The sequence below is a fragment of the Pan troglodytes genome, chromosome 8 (assembly GCF_028858775.2).
Source record: "Pan troglodytes isolate AG18354 chromosome 8, NHGRI_mPanTro3-v2.0_pri, whole genome shotgun sequence".
Classification (NCBI taxonomy): Eukaryota; Metazoa; Chordata; class Mammalia; order Primates; family Hominidae; genus Pan; species Pan troglodytes.
In genome coordinates, this window is record NC_072406.2 from 60,562,609 (window position 1) to 60,585,325 (window position 22,717).

Below are 22,717 nucleotides of genomic sequence, written 5' to 3' on the forward strand. Positions count from 1 at the left end.
TCAGACCACCCCAGGCTCTTTGTCTTTCAACATTCTCTACCTGTTTGCCTGAAAAAGACATGAGCTTTGGGAGGTTGAATTCTTAGCTCCTTGACCCTGGGCACAGGGCACATACTTACCTCTCTGAGCCTCAGTCTTATCATCTGGTAAATAGGGCTAAGAGCAGCAGCGACCTCATGGAACTGCCCAAGTGCTCAGCACATAAAAGGTGATGAGCACATCATATTTCCTGTCTCTTTTTGTCTCTGCTCCAACCATCCAGAAAGGGATTTTAAACATCAGGACTGCTGAGCAGCTTCCAACTATGGGATTTTTAAGATATGGTGTTAATTGTTTCCATCTGTCTGCCAGGGTTGAGATGCTATAAACATCCCATTTTCAACCTTAGCAAAATGCCTCAAATATCTCCATGACACCCTAGGAAGGAACCAGGAAGAATGTGGGACTCCCAAGGAATCGAAGCTCTCAGAGTGATCTTTTCCTCTCTTCTCCTTTTGTTCCTTCGGTCTCTCTTCATTCCTTCTCCCTCTGGACATTTATTAAAAACCATCTGCCCACAGTCAGAACCAGAGATCTGAACAAAACTTGCCAGAAGGCAAACTGCATTTTTCCCCCGAAGGAGGAAAAGACTATCCTGCCTCTGCTAGGCCCTAGTTAAAGAGTTAAAGGTGTCAAGGCTCTTATCTTCCGGAATTCTCTCACAGTCAGCTTCCCAGAGCCTGACCTTGAGTGAGTGAGTGATGCTGACATTGCATCACTATCACCTGCTCCACACAGACCCTTCCCTGCTCTGTTTTCTACCCCACAGCCCCTGATTTAAATAGTGGCTACAGCACTGACACAGTATGACCTTGAACAAGGACACTCTTCACATCTCATTTCCCCATCTACAAAACGGAGATGTTGACTCCTACCTTACAAGGTGGGTGTGAAAAACAGAACAAGCTAATGCAAGAAAGGCAACTAGAGAACACCCTACCACTCTTCAGGATTCCAAGGTGGCATCTTGCATTCGTAGATGAGAGGATGCACACTAGTACAGAGAAATATTTTTCAGCATTCAGAGCATTTTAGAGTAGTGTTTCTCCCATCTTCAATCTTTTACATCCCGTTTTCCCAGTGTTTGCCACATTCCCATCTCACTTGTACAATTAAGACAAGTTTTTTCATTTAAATGCATTTATTTTAAAAGGATACTACATATCATTATAGTAAATGGAAAGTTAGTATCATCAGATGTAAATAGAAGGTAATTATAACTATTTTATAAAAATTATTGAATTATTGCCAAATAAAATTGCCTTCAAAAGGCTCTGAGCCTGGGCATGATTTTTCATTATGAAAGAAGCAATTAGTTTTAGAAACATGTAAAGTCTATTTCTGAGCAGACTGTCTTCTTGAGATAATCTGAAAAATTGAAGTAAAATGTCAAGAGCATCATTCAATGTTATTAATGCAGTCATGTTCCACCTGGGTTCCATGGCCCCACCTGTCCTTCTCTAAGGCTTCAGGGCCAGTTACAATGTAATGTGACCGCAGTGTGAATTAGTTGAATCCTCACCAATTATACTTGATGATAATTACTTCTAAGGAGAGTAGCCCTTTACAGCTTACAGAGTTTTCATAAACTTCTGTGATTCACACAAAAATCCTTAAAAATAAAAAGGCAAAAACGATCCCCACTTCCAGATGAGTAAACTAAGAATTTAATTGACTTAAGGTCACAAAAGCCACACAGCTAGTAAATTTAAATTTCTGCAAAAGTGGAAGGCTGGGGTTTTGAGCTAACAAGACTAATTAAAGCTATATGGGTTTAAATTGGTCTTCAATTTATTAAAGTTCTGAATTTAAAAAGCAACTTTGTCTCGAACCTTTAAATTTAAAGTATTATGCGCTATTAATCTAGTGACTTGTATATAAGAAGAACGATTTCACATGATGTTTGATTAATATGTAATGTATTCATAATCTGTTGGTGATCTCCAGAGAAACAGAACCAGTAGTACATGAATGTGTGTGTGTAAGTGTGTGTGTGTGTGTGTGAGTATACACACATACACATTTTTTTTTTAATCTTAAGAAGAAGGAAGCTAAGGTCATAGCCTGGGGTAATAGACTCACTATTCATAGACTTATAGAGCAAGTACATACCCTTTTCTCCCACCTTATCACCTCATCACCAGGACTCCTGCATAAGAACAGCAGACGACAGCTAAAGAACAGCAAGGCCCAGATTCTACTTAAGAAGGAGTTTCTAGGAAAAGGTAAAGATAAGAAGGGAGAGAAAAACAAGAACAACAGAAAAAATTGAAGTCTCAGATACCTACTGTGTTAGGGTTCTCCAGAAAGACAGAACCAATAAGATGTATAGATATAGATATAGATGTAACCAATATATAATATTGGACAGGATATCCAAGAACTGTGGAACAATTACAAAAGGTATAACATATGTGTAAAAGGACACCGGAAGGAGAAAATGGAAAAGAGTAGAAAAATATGTGAAACATTTAAGGTAATAATGGCTAAGAATAGATAGATAGATAGATTGATAGATAGATAGATCTATATATATATGGATAGATAGATCTATATACATATATGTATAGATAGATATAGATAGATATATATTATAGAGGCTGAGAAGTTTTACAATCTGCTATCTACAAGCTGAAGACCCAGGAAACGCAATGGTATAATTCAGTCCAAGTCTGAAGGCCTAACAACCACAGAAGCCAATGATGTAAATCCCAGTCCAAGGGCAGGAGATGAGATGAGATGTCCCAGCTCAAGCTGGGTAGGAAAAAAGGGATGAGTGTCTCCTTCCTGTGTCTTTTGTTCCATTACAGCCCTGAATAGATTATATGATGCCTGCCCATAGCACAATTCAAACTCTGATCTCTCCCAGAAATACCCTCACAGACACGTTCCAAAATAACATTTCATCTGGGCAGCCCATGGCTTCATTAAAATTGACACATAAAATTAATTATAATACCTACAGCTATAGCAAACAGTAAACACAGCACTACTACTAGCCAGATAATCATAAATGCTCTCACTAAAGGTCTGTTTATCTCAGTTCCTATTACCCCATACATCATGTCCAGCTTTCAACAAAAAATTACAAGTCACGTATAAAAACAACAAAAAACTCAGTTTAAAGAGATAAAACAAGTGAAAGAACCAGACTCTGATATAGCAGAAATCTTGGGATTATCATACCAGAAATGTAAAATAACTATGATTAATATGCTAAGTGTTCAAATGGAAAAGGTGGGCAAGATGCAAGAATAGATGGGTAAAATGTAAGCAGAGACATGGAAATTCTAAAAATAGAAAATTTCTTAAAAGTTAGAAATCAACAGCATTGCAAGAGAAATGAAGAATGCCTTTGGTGGGCTCATCCAGTAGATTGGACACCTTCAAGGAAAGAATCAAGGAGCTTAAAGATGTGTCAGTAGAAACTTCCCAAATGGAAATGTGAAGAAAACAAAGAATGAAGAAAAATGGAACAGAATATCCAAGAACTGTGGAACAATTTCAAAAGGTGTGACATATGTGTAAGGGAATACCAGAAGGAGAAGGTGGAAAAGAATAGAAAAAATTTGAATAATGGCTGAGAATATTTCAAAATTGATAACAGACACCAAACCACAGATCTAGGAAGCTTGGAAAGCATCAAGCAAGATAAATAAAAAAAACACATGTAACCCTAAACTTAAAAGTTAAAAAAGCAAAAATAATGGTAAATTAATATTCCCCAGCAAAAAAAAGTGAGAGAGAGAGAAATGTAACTTACATATATGGCAGAAAAAGGATAAGAATTACAATGGACTTCTCTTCACAAACTGTTCAAGTAAAAAGATCGTAGAACGTAATATTTAAAGTGTAAAAGTAAAAAAACTACCAATCTAGAACTCTGTATACTGCAAAGTTACCATTCAAAGTGAAAAGAAATAAGACTTTCTCAGACAAACAAAACTTCTGAGTATATTGGTCACCAGTAGGCTTGCCTTGCAAGAAATTTTAAAAGTTCTTCAGAGAGAAGGAAAATGATACAGAAGAGAAACTCAGATCTTAAGCCATTTATTTCCCTTATTCTTAATTGATCTAACAGATAACTGTTTTTCAAATTATAATAGCAACAACATCTTGGGTGATTATGCCTTATAAATAAGTAAAACAAATGCCAGTCAGTTATAAAGGCTGGAAGGGAGAAACGGGTATTACTCTGTAATATGTACCTGTACTACACATGAGCTATTTGAAAGTGGATTTAAATTTGTTGTAAATGTATACTGCAAACTCTAGAGCAACTACTAGAAATATTATTTTAAAAGAAGTATAACTTACATGCCAAAATAATATAAAATGCTCAATTACAACTAGAGAAGGCAGAAAAACACGGGAAGATCTTAAAAAGAAACAAAAACCAATTGCAACAAATAGAAAACAGTTATAAATATGGTGGATATTAATCTAACAACATCAATAATCACTTTAAATATAAAGGTCTAAGTATGCCAGTTAAAAGACAGAAACTGACAGAGTAGATTAAAAAATAAAACCCAGTTATGTTGTCTAGAAGAAATCCCCTTTAAATATGAAGGCACAAATAGGTTAAAAGTAAAGGGAAGAATAAAAAGATTAATTTTAAGAAAACTAAAAGGATGTAGAAAGATATACTATGCTAACACAAATTAAAAGAAAGCTGAAGTAACTATCTTAACTTCAGACAAAGCAGACTTCAGAATAAATTATCAGGAATACAAAGGGGCATTACATAATGATAGAGGTCAATACTCCAAGAAGACATAACAATCTCTGATGCATATGCACTTAACAACAGAGCATCAGAATACATGACGTAAAAACTGGTAGAACTGCCAAGGAGGAATAAACAATCTATTATTACACCTGGAGACTTCAGCACCCCTCTATCAGGGATTAACAGATCCAGCAGACAGAAAATCAGTAAAGACGTAGTTAAACTAGACACACTGCCAAAGAACTGGATCTAGTTGATGGCTGTAGGCTATTTTATCCAACAACAACAGAATGCATATTCTTTGCAGTTTCACATGGAACATTCACCAAGATATATCACAGTTTGGGCCATAAACTTTATTGATTTATTTATTTATGTTTATTTATGTATTTATTTTTTGAGACAGGTTCTCGCCCTGTTGCCCAGCCTGGAGTACAGTGGTGCAATCTTGGCTCACTAGTAACCTCCACCTCCTGGGTTCAAGCAATTCTCGTGCCTCAGCCTCCCAAGTAGCTGAGATTACAAGTTTAAAAGTACAGAAATCATACAAAGTATGATTTCTCTCATGGAGATTTGGTTCTGTCAGTAGAACCAAACTGCAAATCAATAACAGAAGGATAGCCAGAATATCCTCAACTATTTGGAGATTAAACAACACACTTCTAAACAGCAAATGGGTCAAAAAGGAAATCTCAAGATAAAATAAAAAATATTTTTAACTAAACAAAAATGAAAATACAAGTTACCAAAATTTGTGAGATGCAATGAAGGAAGCACTTATACAGAGACTTCTAACATTAAATGCATATATTAGAATAGAAGAAAGATCTAAAATTAATAATCTAACCTTCCACCTTTAGTAAACTACAGAAAAAATAACAGCATGAATCTGAATAAAAGAAAGCAAATAATAACAAATTAGAACAGAAATCAATAAAATTGAAAACAGAAAAACAATAGAGAAAATCAACAAAACTAAAAGCAGATTATCTGAAAACAACAACAAAACTGATAAACCCATAGCCAAGTAACCAAGAGAGAAAAAAAAGAGAGAAGATGTAAATAACTAAAATCACAAATGAAATAAGGGCCATCACTACTGATCCCATGGATATTAAAAAGGATAATATGCCCACAAATGTAATGACTTAGACGAAACGGACCAATTCCTTGAAAGTGAAAATCTATCAAAATTCATACAAAGAGAAATAGATCATCTAAGTATGCCTATACGTATTACATAAATTGAATTAATAATTAATGGCCTTCCAAAACATAAAGCACCAGGCCCAAAGGATTTCACTGTTAAAGTCTACCAAACATTTAAGGAAAAGATGACACTAATTATCTGCAATCTCTTCCAGAAAATAGAAGCAGAGGGAACATTTCTTAATTCATTCTATGAGGCCATAATTGTCCCAATACCAAAACCAGATAAAAATCTTGCAAGAAAGTAAAACTACAGATCAATAGTTTTCATGAACAAGGATGCAAAACTCTTCAAAATATTAGCAAATCAAATCCAACAATGTATAAATATAATCATACACCATGACCAAGTGAAATTTAATTCAGGTATGCAAGGCTGGTTTGAAAATTTATTAATGTAACCCACCACTTTCATGGACTAAAGAGAAAAATTATATAATCAAATTTATTAATACAGAAAAAGCATTTAACAAAATCCAACAGCAAATCATGATTAAAAACTCTCTGCTAACCAGGAATAGAAAGAAATTTCTTCGACTTAATCTTTTTAAAATATGTAAAAAAAAAAATCTACGGCCAACACATGACCTAAGGGTGTGAAACTAGATGTATTCCTGCTAAGATCAGGAAAAATACAAAGATGTCCCCTCTCACCATTGGAAGTCCTAGCTAATGTAATCAGACAAGAAAAGGAAATAAAAGGTATATAAATTAGAAAAAAAGAAATAAAGTTATCTCTGTTCCGAGATGATATGATTGTCCATGTATGAAATCTCAAATAATGAACAAAAAACCTCCTAAAACTAATAAGTGATTATAGAAACATTGCAGGACAAAAGGCTAATACACAAAACTCAACTGTTTTGACTTTAATTAACATCAGCAATGACAACTGAAATGTGAAATTATAAACACAATATCAATTATTATATTAACACCAAAAAATTATGAAGTATGTAGAAATAAACCTAACAAAATATGTATAAGATCCCTATAAGGAAAACTACAATATTCTGATGAAAGAAATAAAAATATTTGTTTTAAATATTTTTAAAATCTAAATAAAGGAAGAGTATTCTATGTTCACTGAGAGAAGACTCAATATTGTTAAAATGTCATTTATTCTCAACTCGGTCTGTAGATTTAATCCCAGAAATTTATTTTGTGAATATCAACAACTAATTCTAAAGTTTAAATGAAAAGGGAAAACAAGTCACCTAGAACAGACAACACAATACTGAAGAAGAGAAACAAAGTTGTAGGACTGATCCAACTATCCAACTTCAAGAGTTACTATACCAAGGCAATCCTATACAAAAAGAACAAAGCAGAAGGCATCAAGCTACCCAACTTTAAACTACACTACTGGGCTACAGTAACCAAAACAGCTTGGTACTGGTACAAAAACAGACACATAAACCAATGGAACAGAATAGACAGCCCAGAAATAAGGCCACACACCTACAACTATCTGATCTTCAACAAAGCTGACAAAAACAAGCAATGAGGAAAGGACTTCTTATTCAGTAAATGGTGCTGGGATAATGGCTAGCCATATGCAGAAGATTAAAACAAAACTCCTTCCTTAAACAATTATATAAAAATAAACTCAAAATGGATTAAAAACTTAAATGTAAGACCCAAAACTATAAAAACTCTGGAAGACAAAACCTAGGCAATACCATTCTGGACACAGGCACTGGCAAAGATTTTATTACGATGATGCCAAAAGCAATTGCAACAAAAGCAAAACTTGAAAAATGGAATCTAATTAAACTAAAGAGCTTCTGCACAGCAAAATAAACTATTAGTACAGTAAACAGACAACCTACAGAGTAGGGGAAAATATTTGTAAAATATGCATCTGGCAAAGGTCTAATATCCAGCATTTATAAGAAACTTAAGGAAATTCATAAGAAAAAAACAAACAACCCCATTAAAAAGTGGGCAAAGGATATGAACAGACACTTTTCAAAAGAAGACATACATGCAACCAATAAGCATATGAAGAAAAGCTCAATATCACTGATCATTAGAGACATGCAAATCAAAACCACAATGAGATACCATCTCACACTGGTCAGAATGGCTATTAATAAAAAGAAAAAATAACAGATGCTGGTGAGGTTGCAGAGAAAAGGGAATATTAATACACTGTTGGTGGGAGTGTAAATTAGTTCAACCATTGTGGAAATCAGTGTAGAAATTCCTCAAAGAGCCAAAACCAAAACTACCATTTGACCCAGCAATCCCACTACTGGGTATATACCCAAAGAAATATAAATCGTTGTATCATAAAGAAATATGCATGTGTATATTCATTGCAGCAGTATTCACAGTGGCAAAGACATGGGATCAATCTAAATGCCCATCAATGGTAGACTGGATAAAGAAAATGTAGTATATATACACCATGGAATATTATGCAGCCATAAAAAAGAATGAGATAATGTCCCTTTCAGGAACATGGTTGGAGCAGGAGAACATTATCCTTAGCAAACTAACACAGGAACAGAAAATCAAATACTGCATGTTCTCACTTATAAATGGGAGCTAAATGATGAGAACATATGGACACAAAGTGGGAAACAACAGACACTGGGTCCTACTTGAGGATGAAGACTGAGAGAAGGGAGAGGAGCACCAAAAATAACTATTGTGTCCTAGGCTTAGTACCAGGTTGATAATATAATCTGTACAACAAACCCTGGTGACACGAGATTTCCCATATAACAAGCCTGCACATGTACCCCTGTACCTAAAGTAAAAGTTTAAAAAGTAAAATAAAAAATAAAAACTTCTAATATGCATTCTTCAATTTAAAAAAGAGAAAAAAGAGTTATTATAGGGTATATTAATCAAGACAATATGACGTTGGTGAAAGAATACACGAATAGATTAAAGGGACAAAACAGAGTCAAAAAATAGACCAATACATATACATTTAACTGATCTTTGACAAAGGAGCAAAGGCAATTAGTCTTGAGATAGTCTTTTCAACAAATAGTCAGCAAGGGCCTAGGGAGAGCCCAGACATTACATTCATCCAGCTATAATGAGGCACAGTCATTTCTTCCACACAGTCAGTTCAGAGAAGGCCAAGTGGGAGCTGAAACTCTCATTCCCACCTAGTGGTGACTTGCATCACATCCTAGACTTCCACCTTCCTTTGGTGATAACAAGATGCCCCTTGGCCTCCCCACGGGGGTGGTGCCAGGGAAGGTGTAAGAGAGGGTCAGTACTTTTACCACCATGCAGTGGTAACAAGGCATCCCCTGACGTGTTGCATGAGGAGCAGTAATAAGGTGTCCCCGACCCTCCTAGCAAGGGTGGTGTCAGCAGAGGACTAGAGGGAAGCCAGAACAGTCACAACAAGATGCCCTCAAGGTTATCAAGAGAGACTGAGTGGGGGGTCTAGACTTCCATTTTTACCCGGAAGTAATGAAGCAGAGCCCTTCTGTCCATACAGTATCAGGGAACATCTGCTAAAAATGAAGCTCTAAGTAAGGTCCAGAGTCTCATATCATAGTACCCAAACATCTTGGATTCAGTCGCTATTTCTCATCATATCAAGAACCAGGAAAATCTCAACTTGAGTAAAAAAAGACAACAGAAGCCAGTACCAAGATGATTCAGATGTCAGAATTATCTGACCAGGATTTTCGTGAGCAATGACAAGCACAATTAAAACAAAGATATAGAAAGGCTCAACAAAGAAATATAAAGAACCAAATGGAAATTTTAGAACTGAAAAATACAGTAACCAACATTAGAAACATTATGGGTGGGCTCAACAGCAGAATGGAGAAGACTGAGCAGAGCAGCAGAATGGAGAAGACTGAGTAGAGAATCCACGGATTGAGAAGAGAACAAGAGAAATGACCCAATCGGACAACAGACATCAAAAGACATTTCTGTATCAAAGGGCATTATCAAGAAACTGAAAAGACAATCCACGGAATGGCAGAAAATATTAAATATTGGCAAATCATCAATCTGATAAGGGTCTAGCAACTGGAATATATGAAGAACTCCTACAATTCCATAACAAAAACACCAACAATCCAATTTCAAAATGGGCAAAGGACTCAAATAGATATTTCTACAAATAATATATGTGAATGTTCATAGCAACATTATTTATAACCAAAAAGTGGAAACAACTCAGTGTCGATCAAGGGATGAATGGATAAACACAATGTGGTCCATCCATACAATGGAACATTCCTCAACCATAAAAAGAAATCAAGTACTGATACATGCTACAGCATGCATGAACCTTGAACACGTTATGCTAAAGTGAAAGAAGCCAGATGTAAAAGCCTACATATTGTGTAATTCCATTTATATGAAATATCCAGAATAAACAAATCCATAGAGGCAGAAAGTAGGTTTAGGTGCCATGCTTAATATGGAGTACTCACATGTAGGATGTCTACAAAGAAGTTTCAAAACTTAACAGCAGAAAGCAAACAATCCAATTAGAAAAATGAGCAAATGGCATGGAAAGACATTTCACTGAAGATACACACATGGCAGATAAGCACATGACAAGATGTTCAACATCACTGGCCATAAGGGGAAGGCAAATGAAGTCTATAATGAGATATCCCTCCCCACCTATATGACAGGAAAAAAAAATAAAGTGACAATACCAAATGCTTATGAGGATACAGAGAAACTGGATCTCTTCTAAGTTGATGGTGGGAATGTAAGTGGTACAACCACTTCAGAAAAGAGTTTGTCAGTTTCTTTTTAAAAAAGAGAAAAACTAAACATACTCTTACTATACAACTGAGCAATTGTGCTTCTGTGCACTTATCCCAGAGGAAAAAAAATGAATATCCACACAGAAAGCTGCATGTGAACGTGTGTGTTTTATTTGTAATAGCAGCTTTATTTGTGATAGCCAAAAACTGTTAAGTCAAAATGTCTTTCATTTGGCGAATGGTTAAACAAATTGTGGTGTATTCATACCATGGAATACTACTCAGCAATAAAGAGCAAACTATTGATACGTGCAACAGCTTGGTTAGATCTCAAGGGCACTAGGCTGAATGAGAAAAACCAGTATCAAAAGGTCACAGCTTGTGAGACTGATCTCAGAGATAGTAGGAGCAGAGTGGTAGGGAGTAGAATGGGAGCTGGGGGAGATCTTTGTGGTGATAGAATAGTTTTGTATCTTGATTGTGGTAGTGGTTACATAAATCTACACAAGTATTACAGTGGCATAGTACTTTACACACATATTGTACCAATGTCAAATGTCTGGGTTTGCCATTGTGCTGTAGTTAGGTAAGATATAATCACTGGGGGACACTGGAGGAAGAGTATAGGGACTTCTCTGTGCTCTTTGCAACTTCTTACCTGACCATATATGAAAATTAAATGTAAACAAAAATATGCAACAGATTAGGAGAAAATATATATAATGGCAAAAGGATTACTATTTACTCATCAATCAGAAAAAAAACAACTCTTTAATTTAAGTTAAGAAATAAACAGGTGAAAAAATACAACTACTCAATAAATATTTGAAAAGATTTGCTATGTTTCTAGTAAATCAGGGAAAACAAAACAGCAATGAGAATTTATCAAGAGGGTCAAAAATTTAAATATTTGATGTTAACAAGGTGGGGGCTGCAGACCAGGCCCTCTCATAACACCCATTAACATGGGAATTAAATTGGTATAGATTTTTCAGAGCCATCTATCAAAATTGAGAACATGTATTTGCCAAGTCCCAGTAATGCCAATTCTCTGCCTCCTAGGGAACATTTCTAAGCATATAGGAAATAGGATGCACAGAGGCGTGTTGCATGTGGATGTTGCTGGTGGGGCAGGTGGTACCTATACAAGGTTGGCCAGGGTCACTGAAATGCAGCCTTCAGAGGGATGCAGAAGCTGAACAGGCCTGAGAGTTCCCCCTTCACGGAGAGCACAGCAGTGCTCTCCTCCTGCAGTGATGATTGAGGGATAAACCTCTGGCTGATGGGACTCAGGCAGGGCCAGGCCGTCCATGGGTTCCCAGCCTAATGCAGGTTGAGAAGTGGCTCGCCCTGTCACAAACCCCACTGGGTGAATGCTTTGTTTAAAAATTTTCCTCTAGAAGTGAAGCAGCTTCATTCAGTCAGATTAATCCATCCAGAGCAGACCATTAAAAATACTGGTTAGTGAAGTGGGGGTCCTTAACTCACACTTGACAGACCCAGGAGACCTGCTGTAGCACAGATGGGAAATGGGAGACAGCCAAGGTGTGAGGGTGGAGGCTTGCCCAGAATCCCACTCCGAGTGGTTTCAGGGAGAGGACTCTGGTCTCAAGCTCTTCTCCTGGGCTTTATTTACCACATACCCCTCCTCAGGCCCTGAGTCAGGAAGTTGCTTCCCACAGTGATATCTACAAAGAGCTATACAGCCAGCTGGGATAAGGGATGAAGGTCAAACCGAAAGTAACTATTTCCGTGCAAAGAATCAGAGAGAAAAATCTTATGGGCCCAACAGCAGTAGATAATTGAGAAAGTGAGACTAAGAAAAGTCATAAAAGAAACGGTGATTCCTTATTAAACAATATGGAAAAACTGTCCACTCCTGCCTATAATCCAAGGAGCTGCTAGTGGACGTGGTCTCGAGGCCCATTTTCATCCCTCAAGTGGGCTTCGATGATGAGCGCTCAGTGCCCATGAGGTGGCAATGACACTGTTCCTCTCAGAGACCTTACTTATGTGTGGCCAATTTGCGACAGCTGATTTGTAAAGCAGTTTGGCAATCTGTATCAAAAGCCAAGGGATGTCCATTCCTGCCATCAGGGTCTTCCTCTTCTGGGAATTCATGCCAAGAACATAATTGACAAAGATGTATATTCAAAGATATTTGCCATGGTATTATTTGTAACAATGAATAAAGGCAATGCCAAATGTCAGTGGTCTTTGGGTTTCTCTCTGCCCTGGCCCCCTCTTCAAATCACTCTACATGCTCCAAAGCTACCAACCGTCAGTCCATCCCCTCCACAGCCATGTCTTAAGCTCAGACCCGTTTCTTGAGCTCCTGCTTGGTGATCCCACGATGTCCTTTAGACAACCCCCTTGGATGTACAGAGCTGAATTCACCTTCCCCCCACCTCCTCCTCTTTCAACCTCTCTTATTTGAATACAGCAAATGGCATTCCCACCACCTAACCCCTCAAGCCAAACATTCAGACAACATTTTTGTCTCCTTCCCATCCCTCAACTTCCCAGCCCTTTAATCACCATCTCCAAAATCTCTCTAAAATCTGCCTGTTTCTCTCCAACCCCACCACCACTGACCTGGTCTAAGCCACCAGCACCCTCCCCTGAATGACCACTGAAATGTAAATTATACAAAATGGTTTCCTACAACCATACCTTGCCCCTGCCCTGATCCATTCTCTGTCTTGCAGAGTCCTCTTCCTAAAACACAAATCTGACCATGTCACACCTCGTGAAAACCTTCAGCCACTTTCTGTTTTCCAAAGGATCAGCTCAGATCCTGAGCAAGGTTTACAGGACCTCGGGCCCACCGCTTTGGATGGGTCTCTAGCAGCTTCCTCTTTCCCCCATGGCCTTTTTCCAGCCTTAGATGCACCACACCTCCCTTGCCTCCTGTCCTTCTGCAGGTTCTGTGGGGACACTCGCATCTGGAGCTCCTTCTTCCCCCACTGGCTGAATGACTCAGTAAATTAACAGGTGAATACTTCAGATGCTGCCTGCACTCTGGACTGGCATCATACAAAAATGATACTGATAGAAGAAACAAAAGAAATTCCTAGATGGCACTTTTTAAAAATGTCTAATACATTTACTCTCTAGCCAGACACTGTTTAACCCATCTTGAATCTATGGAAGAGTGAGTTCTGACAGCTCAGACTTGATCTGCCTCCTGCCTGGCACCAGCCCTCCTGGAACTGGTTCCTGTGCACCATCCTACACATCTCCTTCCTGCCTCCCTTCACTACCTACTCTATTTCCAACAATGTTGGGCTATGATAGCTCAAGCAAATACAGGAATAAGGGGGCTTACAGCCAAGGCAAGAAAAAAAAAGGGAGGGCAGTTAACAATAGAGCTGCCAGCGACCAGTAAAAAGAAGCCTGAGGAATAGGAATCAGCCTCGAAAGCAGACCTCTGCCAGGAAAGCAGCTAAAAACACTGACATCTCAGGGTGAATACAACTCAGGAGGGGAATGAGAATAGAAAAGCATACTGGCTGGAAGAGCAGGCTCCGAGGTCAGAGCTGGATTGATCCCACCTCACCGTGGGCAAGTTACTTCCTCTCTTTACTCGTTTATACCATGAGTTATTGTGTCTGGCATATGGCAGTTTTTCAATAAATCCCAGCTATTCATATTATGAACACTGAGTATATGGAGAGGGCAGGGAATAGGCTAGAGACAAGCCAGCAAAACTGGGGTTTCAGACCAGAAATGACTTCACTAATGGAGCTGCAGGTAGCATTGTCCTGGGCTGCACACCCCAGCCCTTGCTATTCCTGAGCAGTTGAATTCATAGTCATCTATTCATGGTGTTCTTTTTAATAAGTCCAACATTTTGGTGAGTGACAGCTTCATCCCCAGAGAGAAGGAAGTATTCTTCCTAATTCTTACTTTCGTGCCCCCTTCATTTGCACTCATGAGTCATTTTCTCACCACTCTGTATTCTGCTCCTTAAACCTTTCTTGGATTCTGTGATATGCTGAAGAAGGCTCCTACTGGCCTGTGAGAGCCAATTGTTAAATTTCCAGAAATTTTGCAAGCTGGTCATTAAACACAGCCATTACCAAAAAGTATTATAAAAATCTCCAATTAAATAAGTTATATTAACAATATGTTGAAACTCACCATTTCCAAATTATTTTACTGCATTTTACTGTTGTCTGTGCTTTGGAACTTATTTAAATGAAATACATTTCTATGATGGAAATACTGTGTAATGGTGTGCTGGTGCACAGCCCTTCCACCTTTGTGTTCAGCGATATCACATTGGGAGCTTGTGATTGGCCATGGTGGTAGTATTTATACCACAAAAATTGGGAAAAGCTACAAATTAGGGCTTGGTTTGCTGTTTTTTCATTCCCTAAGAAAACTAAGAAAGTGATGGAGAAAATGTTCATGCAGATTAAACCTAAAAGTGTGTCGTGTCCATAGTTGTTACATTGTGAATAACACAAAAATTGGGAAAACACTCTTCCAAATTCAAAAACTATGATCTGATCCAGCAGTCACTCATGTCATTGACAGATGAGTGAAGTTAAGACAATCATCTTCATTGTTTCACTTTCTTCTTACTTGTCAATGTAAACAAAAATATCAACCAACATTCATATTGGAACTACATTCGGTGGTCAATTGCAAACAGGCTGACCAAGGGTATAAGAGTTCAGCAAAAATCAACAAATGCATGCTGTGAGAATCAAATGGCTATATAGAATTTGTAATAAAGAGTATTTTATATTTTCTTACTTGTAAATTGTGCAATATACATCCTTCATATCAGTAAAATTTATAATGAACTTATTAGATGCATATGTATTTGTTTTTGCTCACAGTGCTGGCAGCACCAGCTTGGAGACCTCCCCTTCTGTACATCCCACTGTTGTTTTCTTAGGTTAGGCCATCTGTCATCATTCCAGGTTTCATCCTCTCCAATCCCACACCCATATTGCTACTAGATTAATCTTCTTAATATTAAATGCAGACACGACACATCCTTCATTAAAACTACCAGTGCCTATCTGGGACCTTCTGAGTGAACTCTGGGCCATAGAAGGCCTTCCTTGCTCTCCCCTGTTCACCTCTGCAGCCTCCTTTCTTATCAGATTCCCCTGTTCCCACTTTACTAAAGTTAGGCCAAACTGCCTGCTGTTCCCAGAGTATGCTTTACTTATTCATGCCACTGGGCCTTTGCATGTGCTTTTCTCTGCTTGGGATGCCTTTTCCAATCCCCTTGCTCTCAACTCCTGCTAGTGTTCGCTTAGCATTAAAGCCATGCTCAAGCAACACCTCTCCCAGGAGCCCGTGCCACCTCCATTTCGGCACTTGCTATCACCGCCAGTTTTCATGCAGGTCCAGCATTCTGCCCCCCGACCCCCACTGTCCTACAACCTGGAAGATCCTCTGGGCTGGGGGAGACATCCCCAGCATTTGGCATGTGGCCCCAGGAGATACCAAGTAAGTTCTCGTTGAATTAATGAACTACTTAATTGGTTTCAGCTACAGCCTATGGCAAATCACAGGATTTAGCCAGGAGAAATAGACACGACTCATCTCTGAACTCAATTGTTGCTTTAAAAAAAAAAAAAAAGTTGTTTACACTGTTGAAAACCTCAACTGAGTTTTTTCTTTCCTTTAAGCATACAAATAAAGCCAGGTGAATCATTTCTTTTCCATTGTTTTCTGGAAGTCAGCTAGGCATACCCTGAGTCTTCTTACTTTAAACCACTGATACTCTTTAAGCAATAACCAAAACACTTGCTTCTGAAAGATAGTGACAGCCATGATTTACTGGGCTACTCAAATGCTCCAAGTATGTTCTAAGTGCCTTACGCGTGTCACCCCATGAATCCTCAGCAACATCGTAACGCATGGGGCATTATTATCCCCATTTTACAGGTAAGAAAAACGAGTCTTAGGAAAGTTAAAAGAGTCATTTGAATTTGCACAGATGCTGAATAGCAAAGCAGTGATTCAAACAAGAGGTGGTCTGATTCTAAAGTCCATGTTTTCTCTTCTGAGCCCATTCTTTATTGCTAAAAAACAAATACAATGTCTATCAGGCTTAGCCAATGGCCTGGAACAAATAATGCTCCAAATAATACCACAAAGGGCACTGACACAGGTCCTTGCCCAGCTGTGTTCTTCTTATTCCGGATACCTAGACCCAGTAAGAAGTTTGCCCTTTCCCTGACCAGATTTATAGGAGAAAACTGAATGATGCCAAGGAATACCTGCGTCCTTCGTTAAAGGCTGCATCCAAAAGTCTCCGTGACCAGGTCTAGGCCTTCATCATGGGACAACTTTCCAACAAGGAGCAGGGGTCTCTTGCAAGTCTGTCCGCGGAGCTCCCTGCCACCAGCACTGTTGCCGCTGTCTTTGTTTACTGCTTGTCACTAAGCACTTGCTGCCCAGCGAGTGAGTCAACAAGGCCCCTTCCCTTTCCTGCCACCACTCTCATTCCCTGGGTCCTGCGCAGTCTCTGGCCTGTTAGCAGGCACTGCCACCCCAGCAGCCTGCGTCCTCAAAGCCAGTGACCCGTGAGAGAGCCAGGAAGAGCTCAAGTGGATTAGGTGCCACTGAGGGCAATGGGATTGCTGCTCAGCAGGGCTTTTACGCTGATGTCTCTTTATCTCCTGGCCCAATCAAAAGAAAGAGCTCTGCAAGGAACTGGGGGCAGCCCCAGAGCAGAGGCTTAGTGTCATCAACTCAAGAGTCCTCCATGCCCTTTCATAGTGTCAGACATTGGACCTGCAACCAACAGGACAGGGAACCATGTGAAAGCAGCAGGAGGAAATGATAACCTGGATCTGTCTGTGAGAAAGCAAGAAAAATGTGGTTAGAGAAAGGGGGAAAGGAATTCTTACTCTCTCTGGTGCTTGGATTCAGAAAGGAACCAGCAGAGATGGGGAACAGCAAGAAGTAGATCATAGCTCTGTAGTAGAAGGGGCAAAAGAACAGATCTCTCAAGCCCTTTAAATCAATAGCAGTGTCAAAACTGAGACGTATTTATTTAAAAAGAAAACATGAGTTTTTGCCTGACTACAGAATAAAATACTAAAATTTGAGGCCGGGCACAGTGGCTCACGCCTGTAATCCCAGCACTTTGGGAGGCCAAGGCGGGCAGATCACGAGGTCAGGAGATCGAGACCATCCTGGCTAACATGGCAAAACCCCGTCTCTACTAAAAATACAAAAAATTAGCTGGGCCTGGAGGCGGGTGCCTGTAGTCCCAGCTACTCGGGAGGCTGAGGCAGAAGAATGGCGTGAACCTGGGAGGCGGAGCTTGCAGTGAGCCAAGATCCGGCCACTGCACTCCAGCCTGGGTGACAGAGCGAGACTCTGTCTCGAAAAAAAAAATTTGATGAAACTCAGTGCTGGTGAGGGCATGGAGAATGAGTACTCTCATATGCCAATAGTGAGATTATAGATAAGTGCAACCTCTCTGCAGGGAATTTGGTAATATTCATCAAATTTGTAAATGTACATATCCTTTGTAAACCCAGCTGCTAAGAAGTAACCCCATGGACATTCTTGCAAAAGTTCACCAAAGCATCTGAGAAAGCATGCTCTTTGCAGTGTATTTTGGTAGTAGCAGAAAACTGAAAGCCACTGAAGTGCCCATCAACAGTGATTATTGTAGTTCACACACAGTAGAAAACCAGCTATGCAGCTGTGTAAAGGAAGGAAGTAGATCTGTGTGTGCTGGCATATAACAATTGCCTAGAAAATTATTTAAGTGACAAAAGGTATGGAATAGCCTACTATGTTTCCTTTTATCACAAATAGGTACATAAAGACCAGGTATATTTACGTATATTTATGTATATATATTATTTATACACTGTAGTATATTAGAATATTATGTAGACATATTTTTGTGGTTCTGGAAGGAATCACAAGCAACTTAATAGTGGTTGCTAGGGGAAAGAGTTTTGGCTCATTATTTAGTCAGGAAAATTATTGTTCATTTTGGTATTTTTCCCCCTATAACCTTATGTTATATTACTTGAAAAAAACTAAAAAACACAATGTTTTATATTTTTTTCTGCTTAAAGCTATCTATATTGACATTCCCTGCTAGCTAGCAAAACATTTTACAATATCTGCAGCAATCTTTTACTGTTTTTTCCAAACTTGTCTTCTCATCAGATTCAGCCTTGAAGACGATAAAATGCAGATTCCCAGGCACCACCCTGAATCTGCTGAACCTGAATCTCTGGGCCCGAGCCGGAGCATCTGCATTTTCAGCAAGTGTCCAGGTAATTTTTATTTAGTAATTTTTTCAGGCTGACCACGCAACCTTTCTCCCAGAAGAAGAAAGTTGACTTCTCCAGTCATGTGGCTCGTTCACAACAGAACAAAAAGCAACACCTAAGTCATCTGCCAACAGGTAAATGCTGGTCTGCTTAAAGTCACCACCACTTTCACTTTTTCTGTTAAAAATACTAGCAGTAACCCCCTTCTATTGTTGCTCTGCTAACATTTCATTAAGTCCATTTTTTTGCATAAAAATTTTATCAATGTGTTTTTGTTTTTCAAGTTATCAAAGCTAACAGTTTCTCTCTGAGTCATCTCTGTGTCATTCCCTATATAATTTTGTTATATTTTATATATTTTTATTTTTCAAGGTTATTTTCCTGTCAAAATTCTTTATTGCGTATGATCATTTAAAAAAAAACTTTATTTTAGGTTCGAGAGTACATGTGAAGTTTTGTTACAGAGGTAAACTCATGTCATGGGGGTTTGTTGTACAGATTATTTCATCACCCAGATATTAAGCCCAGTACCCAGTAGTTATTGGTTCTCTGTCTACTCCCACCACCCCCCACCCTCAGGTAGACCCCAGTGTCTGTTGTTTCCTTCTTTGTGCTCATAGTTCTCACGATCTAGCTCCCACTTATAAGTGAGAACATACTGTATTTCATTTTCTGTACATGAATTAGTTTGCTAAGAATAATAGCCTCCAGCTCCATCCATGTTCCCATGAAAAACATGATCTCATTCTTTTTTATGGCTGCATAGTATTCCATGGAGTATGTATACCACATTTTCTTTATCCAATTTGTCATTGATGGGCATTTACATTGATGCCATGTCTTTGCTATTGTGAATAGTGCTGCTATGAACATAAATGTCCATGTGTCTTTATAATAGAACAATTTATATTCCTTTGGGTATATACCCAGTAATGGGATTGCTGGGTAAAATGGTATTTCTGTCTCTAGGTCTTTGAGAAATTGCCACACTGTCTTCCACAATGGTTGAATGAATTTACATTCCCACCAACAGTGTGTAAGTGTTCCCTGTTATTTGCAACCTTGCCAACATCTGTTTCTTTATACATATTTTATTAATAGCCATTCTGACTGGTGTGAGATGGTATCTCATTGTGGATTTGATTTGCATTTCTCTCATTATCAATGGTGTTGAGCTTTTTTCATACACTTGTTGGCCGCATATATGTCTTCTTTTAAGAAGTTTCTGTTCATGTCCTTTGCCCACTTTTTAATAGGGTCGTTTGTTTTTCTCTCGTAAATTTGTTTAAGTTCCTTATAGATGCTGGATATTAGACTTTTGTCAGATGCATATTTTGCAAATATTTTCTCCCATTCTGTAGGTTGTCTGTTTACTCTGTTGATAATTTCTTTTGCTGTGCAGAAGTTCTTAAGTTTAATTAGATCGCATTGTCAATTTTTCCTTTTGTTGTGATTGCTTTTGGTGTCTTTGTCATGAAATCTTTGCCAGTTCCTATGTCCTGAATGGTATTGATTGCCTAGGTTGTCTGCCAGTGTTTTTATAGTTTCTGGTTTTACATTAAGTCCTTAATCTATCTTGAGTTAATTTTGTATATGGTGTAAGGAAGGGGTCCAGTTTTAATATTCTGCATGTGGCTAGCCAGTTATCTCAGCACCATTTATTGAATAGGGAGTCTTTTCCTCATTGCCTGTTTTTGTCAGCTTTGTTGAAGATTCACATGGTTGTAGGTGTACAGCCTTATTTCTGGGCTTTCCATTCTGTTCCATTGGTCTATGTTCCTGTTTTTGTACCAGCATCATGCTGTTTAGGTTACTGTAGCCCTGTAGTACAGTTTGAAGTTGGGTAACTCAATGTCTCCAGCTCTGTTCTTTTTGCTTCAGATTGCCTTGGCTACTCAGGCTGTTTTTTGGTTCCATATGAATTTTAAGATAGTTTTCTTCTAGTTCTGTGAAGAATATTGTTGGTAGTTTGATGGAAATAGCTTTGAATCTGTAAATAGCTTTGGGCAGTAAGGCCATTTTAATGACTTTGATTCTTCCTATCCATGAGCATGGGATGTTTTTCCATTTGTTAGTGTCTTCTCTGATTTCTCTGAGTAGTGTTTTGTAATTCTCATTGTAGCCATCCTTCACCTCCCTGGTTAGCTGTATTCCTAGGTATTTTATTCTTTTTATGGCAATTGTGAATGGGATTGCCTTTCTGATTTGACTCTTGGCTTGGCTGTTGTTGGCATATAGGAATGCTAGTGATTTTTTTGTACATTGATTTTGTATCCTGAAACTTTGCTGAAGTTGTTTATCAGCTGAAGGAGGTTTTAGGCTGATCGAAATCTTTGAGTTTACATATTTTTTAATTTAATTGCTTCACTTTCAAAAACTGTGTTTACTCCTATTTATAGAGAGTTCTGGAAAGTGAGGTATATAATCAAGTGAAATTCAATAATAAATCCGATTGCCAGTTGTGCCCTTTTGTTTTCCAGAGAAACAGAACCAATTGGATATTTATTTATAAGGAATTGTCTCATGTGATTATGGTGGCTGAGAACCTCACAATCTGCCATCTGCAAGCTGGAGACCCAGGAAAGCAGATGAGATAGTTTCACTCTGAGTCTAAAGGCCTGAGAAACATGGTAAGTCCCAGTCAAAGAGCAGAAGACCAATGGCCCAGTGCAGTCAGCCAGAGAGAGAGAGAGCAAATTCTCACTTCCTCTGCTTTTGTGTTCTGTTCAAGCCTTCAACAGACTGGGTGATGCCCACCTACATTAGGGAGAGGAGTCTGCTTTACTTAGTCCACCAACTCACAGGCTAATCTCACTGGGAAACAACCTTACAGGTACACTGTATTCATCCATTTTCATGCTGCTGATAAAGACATACCTGAGACTGGGCAATTTACAAAAGAAAGGTTTACTTGGACTTAACAGTTCCATGTGGCGGGGGAAGCCTCACAATCATGGTGGAAGGCAAAGAGGAGCAAGTCACATCTTACATAAATGGCAGCAAGCAAAGACAGAGAGCTTGTGCAGGGGAATTCCGTTTTTTAAAACCATCAGATCTCATGAGACTTAGTCACTATCACGAGAACAGCATGAGAAAGACTTGCACCCATGATTCAATTACCTCCTACCGGGTCCCTTCGACAATATGTGGGAATTCAAGATGAGATCTGGGTGGGGACACAGCCAAACCATATCATCCCAACCCGGCCCCTCCAAAATCTCACATCCTCACATTTCAAAGCCAATCATGCCTCCCCAACAGTCCCTCAAAGTCTTAACTCATTTCAGCATTAACCCAAAAGTCCACAGCCCAAAGTCTCATCTGAGACAAGGCAAGTCTCTTCCACCTATGAGCCTGTAAAATCAAAAACAAGTTAGTTACTTCCTAGATACAGTGGGGGTACAGGCATTGTATAAATACTGCCATTCCAAATGGGAGAAATCGGCCAAAACAAAGGTTCTACAGGCCCCATACAAGTCTGAAATCCAGTGGGGCAGTCAAATCTTAAAGCTCCAAAATGATCTCCTTTGACTCCATGTCTCATATCCAGGTCATGCTGATGCAAGAGGTAGGTTCCTATAGTCTTGGGCAGCTCCACCCCTGTGGCTTTGCAGGGTACAGCCTCCCTCCCAGCTGCCTTCACGGGCTGGTGTTGAGTGTCTGCATCTTTTCCATGCACACAGTGCAAGCTATCATTGCATCTACCATTCTGGAGTCTGGAGGATTGTTGCCCTCTTCTCACAGCTCAACTAGGC

At 38.8% G+C, this 22,717-nt stretch overlaps 1 protein-coding gene across 5 annotated transcripts in view; it reads right to left on the minus strand.

Moving 5' to 3' along the window:
* Positions 1 to 17,216, minus strand: part of FRMPD2 (FERM and PDZ domain containing 2) — a 118,041-nt gene extending 100,825 nt beyond the window's left edge. For 3 of the 5 annotated variants that reach the window (XM_016918207.3, XM_009440339.4, XM_001135868.6), the window contains exon 1: positions 16,938 to 17,214. In XM_016918207.3, the coding sequence (XP_016773696.2) occupies positions 16,938 to 16,962 (25 nt within the window). In that variant the 5' untranslated portion in view covers positions 16,963 to 17,214. Of the gene's footprint in view, positions 1 to 16,937 lie in introns of all 5 variants that reach the window. The other 2 variants (XM_016918205.3, XM_016918206.3) reach the window with 2 other exon arrangements.
* Positions 17,217 to 22,717: the final 5,501 nt, after the last annotated feature.